Source organism: Jaculus jaculus, chromosome 9 (assembly GCF_020740685.1).
Source record: "Jaculus jaculus isolate mJacJac1 chromosome 9, mJacJac1.mat.Y.cur, whole genome shotgun sequence".
Classification (NCBI taxonomy): domain Eukaryota; kingdom Metazoa; phylum Chordata; class Mammalia; order Rodentia; family Dipodidae; genus Jaculus; species Jaculus jaculus.
In genome coordinates, this window is record NC_059110.1 from 132,269,432 (window position 1) to 132,282,610 (window position 13,179).

General features: G+C 43.1%; 1 protein-coding gene across 5 annotated transcripts in view; it reads right to left on the bottom strand.

Annotated features, from left to right (window-relative positions):
- The window catches only part of Helz (helicase with zinc finger), a 181,032-nt gene that overhangs the window by 47,072 nt on the left and 120,781 nt on the right, over positions 1 to 13,179 (bottom strand). For all 5 annotated transcript variants that reach the window (XM_045159247.1, XM_045159244.1, XM_045159245.1 and 2 more), the window contains 3 exons: positions 11,731 to 11,914; positions 8,855 to 9,083; positions 2,667 to 2,871 (listed from right to left, as the gene is read on the bottom strand). In XM_045159247.1, the coding sequence (XP_045015182.1) occupies positions 2,667 to 2,871; positions 8,855 to 9,083; positions 11,731 to 11,914 (618 nt within the window). The remainder of the gene's footprint in view (positions 1 to 2,666; positions 2,872 to 8,854; positions 9,084 to 11,730; positions 11,915 to 13,179) is intronic.

Below are 13,179 nucleotides of genomic sequence, written 5' to 3' on the forward strand. Positions count from 1 at the left end.
AAATTTTTAAGAAAGAAAGAAAGAATAAAGCAGCTTCATCCAGGTGTGTACACCTCTGACCAAGCTCAGGACTGTGAAGGCTACGACAGGAGCAGTGCGAGTTCAAGGCCACACTGGGCGGCTACAAATGTGAGCCTGTTTTAAGCAACAACAACAAACACTTCTACCTGAGTTCTCGATTACTAACACACTAAGTTATTATTTGCTTTCCCCAGTAGAAACATCACCTTTCTCTCATACTGCACACCTTTTGTAAAAGCATGCTACAGTTTGGATTTGCAATGTCCCCCACGGGCTTGGCTATTACTTTCAGCTGATGGGGCCTAGTGGGAGGTCTTCAGGTCATTTGGAGAAAGCTGTGGAACCTGAGCCTTCCTCTTTCTATTTGTTTTGATCTTGCTTTGCTGTGTACTCCCAGAATGATGAGAACCCCAGGCTTAAAGCAAAGTGACCAACTAACTGATCATGTGACAGGAACTTCTAAAAATAATACCCCCCCCCTTTTTTTTTTTTTTAGTTTTTCAAGGTAAAGTCTCACTCTAGCCCAGGCTGACCTGAAATTCACTACGTATTCTCAGGTTGGCCTTAAACTCATGGCACTTCTCCTACTGTTGCCTCCCGAGTGCTGGGATTAAAGGCATGCGACACCATGCCTGGCCAACCCTACCTGTTATAGGTTAATTATATTGTGTATTTGTAACAGTAACAGAAAGCTAACACAAAGTTTTCTTAAGTTGCACTTATTTAAAGTGTTTTTTAGGGCTGGAGTGATGACTCCGCGGTTCTCTCTCTCCTTGTCTCTCTGACTGCCTCTCTCTCTGGTTCTTATAAATAAATAAAAATAAATTTTTAAGTGATTTTTAAAGGGGCTGGGGAGATTGCTCAGTGGTTAAAGGCAATTGCTGGTAAAAAGTGCTCCACTTGCCCTTCACAAGCCTCATGTAACCCAGGCTGACCTTGAACTCCTAATCTTCCTGCCTTCATCACCCAAAGCTAGGATTACACCACCACATCCAGATTTTTTTTAAATTTTTATTTATTTATTTGAGAGCAACAGACACAGAGAGAAAGACAGATAGAGGGAGAGAGAGAGAATGGGCGCGCCAGGGCCTCCAGCCACTGCAAACAAACTCCAGACGCGTGCACCCCCTTGTACATCTGGCTAACGTGGGACCTGGGGAACCGAGCCTCGAACCGGGGTCCTTAGGCTTCACAGGCAAGCACTTAACGGCTAAGCCATCTCTCCAGCCCCAAATCCAGATTTTGAAAATGCTTTCCAGCATCTACTGTGAACCAGACAGTGCTGCAGGCACCGAAGCCAGGACAGTGAGTGAGTGAGCTACTTCTTTTCTAAACTTTGCCCAACCTTCCACCTATCTCCACCTGCTCAATGACTGGGTAACAAGACTGCTGTGGTGGACGCGCAGTTCAATTCATCTGCTTTCTCTCACCATCCTGCCACCATCCACCCAACACCTGCCATGGAAGAAACTGGGGCTAATTTGCTTATCTGTGCTTCTCAGCATCTATGGTAACATCTGGCACTAAGAAGAAACTAATTTATGTGGAGACTTAATCCTCTAATAATGTCAAACTAGAAGTACTATTGCACAATGGGTACATTTTTATTAAACTGAGAACATTCCACTGTGTATGAACACAGGAAGTCATTCTAAGTGTAACATCTACTTAGGTAAAAGACCCTCAAGTGATGAAGCCATCCATTACTGCTTACATACTTAGTGTAATAAAGCTCAACTCTGACATACTCATATTTAATTCACTAAGTTTAAAGCCATGCTGTGGGCTAAAAAGGCACCAGCAAAATGAAACAAATATTATACACACCAGTCTCAGAATCTTCTTTTCGAGAAGCTAAATGCAAGAATTTCTCCCATGCACTCTCACTAACAAGCCACTATCTCTGCCCAAGATAACTATGGCTCAAAAGGGGAAATTGCCCTGATTCCCTACCTTCACTACCTTGGACCAAACTCCTTCCATGTGACAAAAACAAGCCAAAATCACTTAATTTTTAAGAAGTCAGCCAACTTTTCTCAACTATATTAAATAGCACTTAAAATGAACAGGTCATTTATAAAAGATTAGAATAGTCTTAATTCAAATATTGCTTTTACAACATAACCCTTGTGCATTATGACTTCTATGGGCATGCTTTTAAAATGTGTGATAATTGGGTCAGGCATGGTGGAACACGCCTTTAATTCCAGCACTTGGGAGGCCAAAAGAGGAGGATTACTTTGAGTTCGAGGCCACCCTGAGACTACATAGTGAATTCCAGGCCAGCCTGAGCTACAGTGACACCCTACCTCAAAAACCAAAAATGAAATCAAACAAAGAAAGAAAGAGAAGAAACGTGGTATCTTTCAAGTTGTGCACAGCTACAAGTCTGCACCAGCAGGGAGCGCTGGGAAGCTGCACTGTATTAATCAAAGGATACCAAACGTTTTTGGCTTGGTTATTTAAAGCTTTTTGAGAAGTACTGACCATGGCTAAGAACCACCCCGTGTCCTCACTGTAGAGAAGACCCTTGCAGATGCAGCTAGCCACCAGACGTCGCCCTCAACTGCAATCCTTCCAGTAAAGTGCAGCCAGCGTGCTGCTGCGGCACTCCAGCCTCCCCCAGTCCGTCAGCAGACCTTTACCTTGGGTGGTGACTGCTGCTGCTTGTTTCCACTTCCCGAATGCTGCAGCCTTAGGGCCCGGGGAATAAACTCAGGAGCCAAGGGGTTCAGCACATAAGTCTTCTTCAGTTCTAATGCCTCTAACTGGGCCTTGATCTGGTCAAATGTGATCCCATGGAGGCTGTGATTTTCATGACACAGGGCAATAAATCGTTCCCAAAACTTCCTAAAGAAAAGATTTAGAAGATCAGGTTACAATTTTAGGGGTGAATACAAGTAATTAAAGACAACTTTAAATTCTGCTCCCCCAAATTCTTTAGTCTAATACTCATCTGACTGTGATGGTGCTCTTCTTTCTAGGAAATGAACAAAACTTCAGAACATACTTTGATGTTCAAATCAGTCATTCTACTAGCCTGACACCGAGAGAAGAGGGTCACAAGTGGCTCTGGCTCACCAATGCAAGAACAAGCTCACTAACACAGAACCATGACTTTTATCTATAAGCAAGGGTTTAAAAACTGACAGTGACTCAGGTTTTGAAAATCTGTACTTCTCGTCACACACACACTCTTATCTCTGCACACAGTCATGCTTTGTGTAACAGTGTGGTCAACGCCAGGTTGCATACTGTATACATAACAGATGTCATGAGGTAAGATGGAATTTCCAAGTGATGTATAGCTGTACTGGTCTGTGTAAGTATATACTATGATGTTTCAGAAGTAATTCTAACTATTATAAATTATCCTACTTAAAGAAGTTCATAGCAGCTGAAAGGCCCTTGTGTGCCCATTCTCATTCTCTCTCTCTCTCTCTCTCCATCTCTTTCTCTCTCTCTCCCTCTGCCCCCCCCCCAAAAAAATAAAGTAAAACAGGCTGGGCAGATGGCTCATGGTTAAAAGTGCTTTCTATGCCGGGCGTAGTGGCACATGCTTCCAATCCCAGCACTCAGAAGGCAGAGGTAGAAGGACGGCCGTGAATCTGAGGCCACCCTGAGACTACATAGTTAATTCCAGGTCAGCCTGAGCCAGAGTAAGAAGACCCTATATCGAAAAACAAACAAACAAAAAAGGATGCTTTCTATGAAAGCACAGGGGACTGAGAAGGCCAGAGGCCATGAGCTCAATTGAACAGCACCATGCACACATGCACAGTCCTGTGGGGGTGGGGTGGGGACGGACTGGACAACTGCTAGGGTTTGCTATGGGGGAAGCACACAGGACAGGACTGTGAAAATAAGCTCTGGGGTGAGTAAAGACTCCATCTCAAACAACCAGGTGGCGAAGAGAAAAGAGGAGGAGAGCAGATCCTCCAATCTAGCCTCCTCACCTGTGCACACGGGGTGCATGTATTTACATTCACACATGTATACACTATGCACACATCACATCACACATGCCAAAACAAAAACGTAACATATGACTCTCAACAGGTTTGTTACAAACAGTAATGACTCCTTGAAACCCTTGACTGAGATTTGAGATTGTTAAATCTTTTGTGAATCACAAATCAAAGGAGGGAGAAGGCTAACGACTTCTTCCTTCAGACAATATATCCTTTGCATTTATATGTTAATTGTATTAGTTGACTAATAAAAGTTATTATTGACTGTTTTATTCTTAAGCTAGGACCACAAAGATACTAACCAAGTAAAACAGACAATCAACACTACCATTTGCCATGTGTGAGCTCTCACACACCTTCTGTGAACAAAGTATTAGTCTCCTGGAAACTCTGGCTTAGCATATAAATTATTTGCAGTCCTGGTAAACTTTAGCTTTGCAACTAGAGATAAGCTGCCAGTAGACCCAGCTTTGAGTTAAAAATTAGCCCTGGCCAGTTCTAACTGCAAGCCTCAGGAAGAATTGTTCACCTGTTTGCTTTGAGAGTAACAGCGTATGTCAGAGAAGGGGTAAAGTGCTGAACTTGTACAGTGCACACCACAATGTCTCCGTAGAAAGGGAATGGCTTCCATAGCCATACACAGGCTGGGAAGTATCTGGAGATCCTTACAAGGAGAACCTAACAGCAATGTCAACTTGTTTCCTCCAACAGTGTACAGTTGTCTTTCATATACTCCTTTTCATTTTATGCTGTTATAATAAACTACTCAGACTGTGTGTTCTCTCATTAGCTAACCACAAATATCAACCCAAGAGGTAAAGCACTACAGCAGCATTCTAATAACCACTTTTGATAGTAAGGTGACTACAGCAAAATTCTCAGGATGGAACCAATTTACTAGACTAATGACTGTACTTAACTCTATTCAGTAAAAAGTGGAAATTAATACATTCCGTTCCTCAAGTGTATCATTATCAAATAAATGGCAATCAATTTTTCAAAGTTGAAACTGAAGACATGTTGAAACAGAACTGTTTCTAGGTAAATCATGAAACCTAAAAACTTTTGGGTTTTGTTTAAAAGAATCTGTTTTCCCTAATCTAGGCATAAATTAAAGCTCTACTTGTCTCCTTTAATAACAGCTTTTTTCTGTAAAGATATTATTAACTTCTTTTGGGGTGTTAAATTTGAATATATCAGCTTATTCTTAAAGGTTCCAAACTGTCTTTTTTCCCAGAGAACTTTTCCCCAACAGAACATAAAACAGGCAATAGAACCCTATCCCATCCCTAGTGCAATAAAAACACATTTACTGAGAGTTGTGTCCTAACAGCTTTGTCTACATTTGTTTGTTTGCTCTGACCACTTGGGGACTTCCAGCTGTGGATGAGTTTTTCCCTTGGCTGGGCCCAGGCCCAGGCCCGGGCCCCTCAAGGAGCCCCCAGCCTTGACTCTCCACATGGCTCCTTTATCCCTTCCTCACATGGCAGGAGATCCTTGAACTCTTTTCTTTCCACAGTTTTTCCAGGCCCTCCACATGGGATCTTTTAGCCACGTGGGTGCCTTTCCTTGGCTCTGTGCTTCCCTCAATAAATACTGGAGGTCCTGGAGTGCTCATTCTCTCATTCTCTCTCTCTCTCAAATAAATAAATAAGAGTAAAATAATTAAATTTGTTTTAATAAAAATAAAATTAGAGGGCTGGAGAGATAGCTTAGCAGTTAAGCGCTTGCCTGTGAAGCCTAAGGACCCAAGTTCAAGGCTCAATTCTCCAGGACCCATGTTAGCCAGATGCACAAGGGGGCACACGCGTCTGGAGTTCATATGCGGTGGATGGAGGCCCTGGCGCGCCCATATTCTCTCTTTCTCTCTCTCTCTCTCTCTCTCTCTCTCTCTGTCACTCTCGAAAGAATAAAAATTTTTTAATACAAATAAATAATAAAATTAGAAATGAACCTAAATTTTGGGGTTCAAGGACTGTCCTGGACACTAAGCACCCCATTACAGATGACGACTCTGGCGGGACTATATTGAGAAAGAAAATTACGATTATTATATTAAGGGAGAAAATAGTAATCATGACTTGAAGTATTTCTACGGCTGCTCTCTCCCCACTTGTGGGAAAGCTGGCTTGCTTCCTCTTCTCGCTGGAGGTTAAGATCGCTGTCTCTGACTAAGCCGAGGGGAAAGGATGGCGCATGCTGTTGGCGGTTGGACTGGGAACTCGCCGCCACAGCCTCCGCTTGCATCTCAAGACACCTGGCCCCGCCCCACCCTGCTGGGACTGCGAGCCCTGTTAATGCACACTATTGCCTGGGACAAACCTGGAATGGTGCCAGGCGGGGCTCTTCTGTGAAGGTGACATCACCTTTGAAGGAAGACACACTTGGCTGAGCTTCTCTGACCCCCAGCCATGCTTAACAAGGCTGACCTCCAGAGCTTGGGAGCTTGTTCTGCTGAACTTAGAGGGGCCTCATGAGCACATGGAGGCTTGGGAACCAAAGATGGATGGCCTGAACATCTTATAAGTTTTTTCTTTTTCTTCTTTTTTTTTTTCCGTTTTCCCTTTTCCATTACAAGATCCGTGGCTACCCATGGAGGAAGGGGAGGATGGAGCTCTGAATCCTGCTCTGGGTTCTGCCCCTCCTGAGGCAGCAGCCTCTGCCCAGTTCAACTGGAGACTTCAGCCACACGTTTGGGAAGGAAGCCTCCAGCCTGAGGGTCCTGCTCTCTGGCCCCTAAATGAGAGGGAGGCAGAAAGGGCCCTAGCCAAGTCCCAGGCCTAGGTGCTTGGCTGGCTTGCCTGGAAAGGTTTCTTCAACAGGCCTGGGTCCTGGCCACATGCCTCCTCCTGGCCGCCATGGAGCTGAGGTCTGTGGCTGTGTCAGCTGGATGGGGGAGGTGACCATGAAGTCCTCCAGAAAATACGGAGAAACAATGGGAAAAAGACATACCTGATGGTTGGTGCTTGCTAAGTGCCAGGATTTTCTGGCAAAGTACTCTATGACAAATATCTCTTTACATAACTGCAAATAATTTATTCATACAGATATTATAAAAAGTAAAATTAGCTAGGCCTGCTGGCACAGGTCTTATTATCCTAGCTTCTTGGGAAGCTGAGACAGAAGGATCACCAATTCAAGATTGCAATATGACAGCCTGACCCCACATTTTAAAACCACGTGACTTTTAATTGTTTCGTAAAAATCAGTACATAAGTTAATTTGATGTTTACTTAATGATGATTACTTAATGATTAAAAACAACTCATTAGTAACCGTGCCTGATATTTCCTCTTTTGCTTAGCCCTTGAGCACCTGTTTGTTTGTTTCTTTGTTTAAGACACTCTAACTCAATAGTCAGCCCAGGCTGGCCTGGAGCTTAAAAGCAATTCTATCTCAGCTTCCCAAATTCAGGTGTTATAGGCCTGAACCATCATGCCTGGCTCTGTCTATTATATATAAGTCCAACATATCAAAAAGAAGTAATTACCAAGGCAAATTCAGAACTGTCTGAATTTCTTTTTACCATTCTGGACTCGCTGTGATAAGAACTACCACACTTATAGAATATTAAAGAAGTCCTGGCATATTTCTTTCTTTTTCATAAAAGAATGTTTCTTTGCAACTGCATCTTTAAAGTATCTTAACACAGTTTTTCAGTATACCAACAGGCAAGTCTTATTATAGTACTGGCTTCATATCAGTTTCAATTTTTATTTTATTTTTTCAAATATGTATACTTAATTATTTGAAAGGAGAAAGAGATTGTATGGGCACATCAGAGCCTCTTGCCACCGTAAATGAACTCCAGATGTATGTGCCACTTTATACAAATGGCCTTATGTGGGTACTAGGGAATTGAACCCAGACCAGCAGGCTTTGTAAGTAAACTACCTTTAACCACTAAACCATCTCCCTAGCCCTAAGTTTTTATTAACTAGTATAAATCACAAACATATAGAGAAATTTTTAGGTGGTATTTTAACTGTATTTTAGCAGAACACTGCTCCTTGTAACTAGTCTAAAGAATCCTAACAATGCTACCAAAGACTAGTAATGATCACTTATAAACCGAAAAGGCATCTTCATTTTAATCAGGTAATAATTAGTCACATTGAGAAGCCTTGAGAGAAAATGACTATAGAGGAAAGTTTACCAAAACCTGGAGCTAAAGACACAATGAAGGGCTTAGGAAAACAGGAGGCAGCAGACAATATAAATTTAAAGCTCACCAAGCACACACAGGCACACCTAGGAGACACCTGCGGAACGGCACCAGCTGCTCCTACTCCGTGAGCGCTGTAGCCCAAGACACTGCAGGGCTCACTTGCACAATCAGCTTGTCCTGGGGTCTTCTCTGACCACACCCTTCACTGTCCAGGCCACCGTGCCTCACCCCAATCCTAACTTCCCATTAACTTATAAAGTAAAATATTATGCAATATTTTGCTTAGTTTATTGTCAGCCTTCCTTTCCTACCCAATGTGTAAGCCTCCCCAGGGCACTGACTCTTGTCTGTCTTGTTTGATGGAGCTCAGCGGCCTGAGGAGTGCTGAGAACACAGAACATGCTGAGGAAGCAAGCCTCTGCTGGATAACTGACTGACTGACTGAACGAATGAATACAGAGTTATATGCACATCGTGAACAGACCCAATTCTTCAGCCTTAAACCAGCATGACATTCTGACACATACAACACTATGAATGAATCTCAACGTCACAGACCTCTGTGTGAACGGAGTAGGAGGTAATGTAAGCCTGATGTTAATTAGCCATAAGGTCAGGCAAACAAATATGTACAGAAGGATACCAATTATTTCCCATTTCCCCTTTCAAGCCTCAGGCAGTAACACACACTTACCTACATCTTCCAATAGAGCACAGAGCAACAGGGTCCCCCACCACAGCAACCAGGGACTGTGCTCTCGTGATGGCAGTATTAAGAAGTTTGTAGTTAGATAAAAATCCATAATCTAAGTCCTCAGTGGAATCTTCCAAAAGTTGTTCTTTCTTTTTAATCGGTGTCTGTTTATGCTTACAAGTATGTCTTGTACGTACTGTACTAAGAAACAAAACTCTGAATTGCTTTCCTGTAAGAAAAAATTTGAGGAAAAAAAAAGACAAGATTGCTATTCTGAAATTACTGACATAATACAGCATGGCATTTTGTTTGTTTGTTTTTGTTTTTTGAGGTAGGGTTTCACTCTAGTCCAGGCTGACGTGGAATTCACCATGTAGTCTCTCAAGGTGGCCTCGAACTCACGGCAATCCTCCTACCTCTGGCCCCGTCCCCACCCCTGCCCCCCTTGCTGGGATGAAAGGTGTGCATTCCCATGCCCCGCAGCACTGCAGTTTTAAGGCTGTGGTTGCTAAATAACAGATGTCAGAAGGACACCACACAGCCGACACCCTTGTTCGCTGCCAGAGGGCAGTGAGGTTCATGAAGGACTTGCTCTCAGAGCGGCAGCGGCTCCTAGAGAGCTACATGCAGATGTACTGCACTACAATTCCTCCTTGGACACCCAAGGGGACTGAAAGCAAAGTCTCAGTGAGGAATCTGCACACCAACACTCATAGCTACATTGTTTACAATACCCAAAAGGTGTGACCCCAGTGCCATGGACAGATCAGCAAACAGACAAAATGTGTGATTACATACAATGAATTCTTCAGCCTTAAACCAGCATGACATTCTGACACATACAACACTATGAATGAATCTCAAAGATATTGCGCTAAGTGAAAAAAAGCTAGCTACAAAAGAGCATATAATTTGAGCAAAGGACCTAAATCCTAAAGCTCTGAGACATGAAGCACATCTGATCCCAAGCATTTTGATGAAAAGACACTCGACCTGTGTGGCCCATGATTCAAACGACATGAGGTACTTAGAATGGTTAAATTCATAGAGACAGAACGCAGCCTGGGGCTGGGGAAGAGGAGGAATGGGGAGTTAGTGTTCAAGATGAAACAAGGTGTGAAGACACTGCATGGCCATGTCCATGTCCCAAAGTGGACACAGCACAGCAGTTCAAATGGTAAATTTGCTTATGGACATTTATCACACTGGAAAATTATTCCATGGTTTTACTGTACTTCTCAGATATGGTCTTGCTAAATAGCCAACACTGGCTTTGAACTCACTATGTAGTCCAGGTTGGCCTTGAACTGGCAATCCTCTTGCCTCAGCCCTCACAAGTGCTCACATTACAGGCATGTAACACCATATTTGCCTTAATATGTTTTTTCTTAATGTAATTGCTGGAACTAACATTGAGATTATCTAATCCATTGCCCCACCCAACACAAGAACCTTCCTTGACACAGGGTCACCTGTCCTCTAGCCAACCAGAGCAGACAGCTGACTTCCCAGGAAGCCTTGCAAACACCTGGTTTGCAAAGCCTTTCTTTTTAAAATTTTTTGTTCATTTTTATTTATTTATTTGAGAGTGACAGAGAGAGAAAGAAGCAGATAGAGAGAGAGAATGGGCGCGCCAGGGCTTCCAGCCACTGCAAATGAACTCCAGACGCGTGCGCCCACTTGTGCATCTGGCTAACATGGGTCCTGGAGAATCGAGCCTCGAACCAGGGTCCTTAGGCTTCATAGGCAAGCACTTAACCACTAAGCCATCTCTCCAGCCCAGGCCTTTGTTTCTTATGCTCTTCTTATAGCAACATACGTGTCCCCCTCATTCTATAACAAGTCTCCAAACATTTGAAAACAGTGTTAATATGAGTACTTCGTCCTCTGTAGTTCAAATAATCCCAGTTCTTTCAACTGTTCTTAATTCACTGGGTAGTTTCTAGAACATTTATACCTTCTGTCTTCCTGGAGTGCTTGTTTACCTCTAATCTTCTCCATAAAATACCCCACTTCAGTGTGACACAGACAGCTCGCGGCAGGATGAAGCTGTTTGCTGCCACCACTGCACAGGAGTGACTCTGTCAACTGAGAACTGCACCTTGACGCCGACCACGGCTCTGGACCTTTGCCAGTGCTCACTAGAAGTGCTTTACAGCAACTCATGACATGAAGAGTGCAAAAACATAGCTGGTGACTCTGCTTTTACAGTACATGGCACATGTTATATTACATGTTATTTTAACTATAGCATATACATATTATGTACACTATATAACTGTGGTCACAGAAAAAAAGCCCAACTATTAATGCTAGCCTTATTTGCATATAAAATTTTAATCAGAGCCGGGTGTGGTGTCACATGCCTTTAATCCCCGCACTTGGGAGGAAGAGGTAGGAGGATCATCTTGAGTTCAAGGCTACCATGAGCCTACACAGTGAATTCCAGGTCAGCCTGAGCTACAGTGAGACTCTACATCGAAACACCAAAAAAAAAAAAGTCATCATATAAGTAGGTTTTAATTGGAAAAATTAGCACTAAAGAGCTTGGTACGACATAAACATATCATTGCTGGTCCAAAAAAGTAATCTAAGATTTCTTAAAGCTCTAAGATCTTTAAAGAGAATTAAAAACCAAATCTGGGGCTGAACAGATGGCTTAATGGTTAAGGAGCTTGCCTGTGACGCCTAAGAACCCAGGTTCAACTCCCCAGTACCTACGTAAGCCAGAGGCATGCGTCTGCTGATGGTTTGCAGTGGTTAGAGGCGCTGGTGCACCCAATCATTTTCTCTCTCACTAATAAACTAATTAAATCAAATATTAACACATCTTAAGATATAAGCACTTGAATAAATTCATTCCAATAAACACTTACCTTGAACATTCAGCACCCTCTCCACATTAACATCAGATAACCTCTTTTTTCGAAGTTCAGCACGTATTCGAAACACTTGATCAGCATATGGAGTCACCACACCAATACTGCCATCATCTAACTTGCCCCACGCTACTGGCCACTTCCTTCTCAACTCTTCTACACGGTCCACCACTTCAAATACCTTTAAGCAAACACACACATCCATATTAAAGCTATCATTGGTGTTTGGGGAAAGAATATGGTAACTCAATTTATGAAGGATCACATTTGAGCAAATATAATTTAAAAGAGACTTCTAAATGGGAATAATGCTTTCCTAACATGAATACAGTGAGAAGAATATACTGTATTTGCATTTCAAACAGCACAGCAGGGCATGCCTTTAATCCCAGCACTTGGGAGGCAGAGGTAGGAGGATCGTTGTGAGTTCGAGGCCACCCTGCGACATACACAGTGAATTCCAGGTCAGCCTGGACTAGAGTGAGACCCTACCTCAAAACCTCCCCACCCGCCCCCCCAAAAAAGTACAATTCTATACTACAACCACTGGAAACACTGAACTCAGAGACCATGTAATTGGCAGTTGGCCACATCTACCATACTACTGCCACTGAAATGGGAAACAGCTCAAGGTTCTGCATGAGACAACAGGGACACAGCCATGAAACAAGGAAGCGGAGAAGCAGGTCCCCACCCCAACTGGGTTCTCAGTCCATTCCTCTGCAGCAGGTCAATGAAAGTAGCCAACCAACCAGGAGATCCCTGAATGCCAGCAGGACACAGTCTGGCACTGCCCACTTCCCCAGTGAGAGACCCCAGCAGAGCAGCCAATAGCCATCAGTGACACCAAACCACGGCTGGAACTAGTACAATTGCAACCAGAAACAGACTGAGGACTCACTGCCATCTCATTACTCCTGCAAGAAAATCATTTCATACAGTGAATCTTCTGGATCCTATTTACTGTATCATGGTATTGTTTTTAGTTCTCTGATCTATTTTATTTATCTCCATGAATTGGTTTTTGTTTAACACATTACATAAAACATGTCCCTCGACTACTAAGAGGTTACTGTTTAGAAAAGTCCTTTCTGTCTTGTATCTACCTGCCTGACCATCTATCTACCTATCGCCTACCTACCTGCCTGCCTATCCAGCAAGCTCTTTCCAAAGTCAGATAAAGCTCCAATGGCATAGAACAGAGAGAGAAATTTTAGATATCATTTAACTACATTTACCTATTTACCATTTATTCATAACATCTATTTGGACTTACAATGCTGAAAACACCTAGTAAAAATTGACAACTTTTGCCAGTTGTGGTAGCATACACCTTTAATCCCAGCACTCAGGAAGCGGAGGTAGAAGGATCACAGTGTGTTCGAGGCCACCCTGAAACTGCATGACTACATGGTGAATTCCAGGTCAGCCTGGACTAGAATGAGA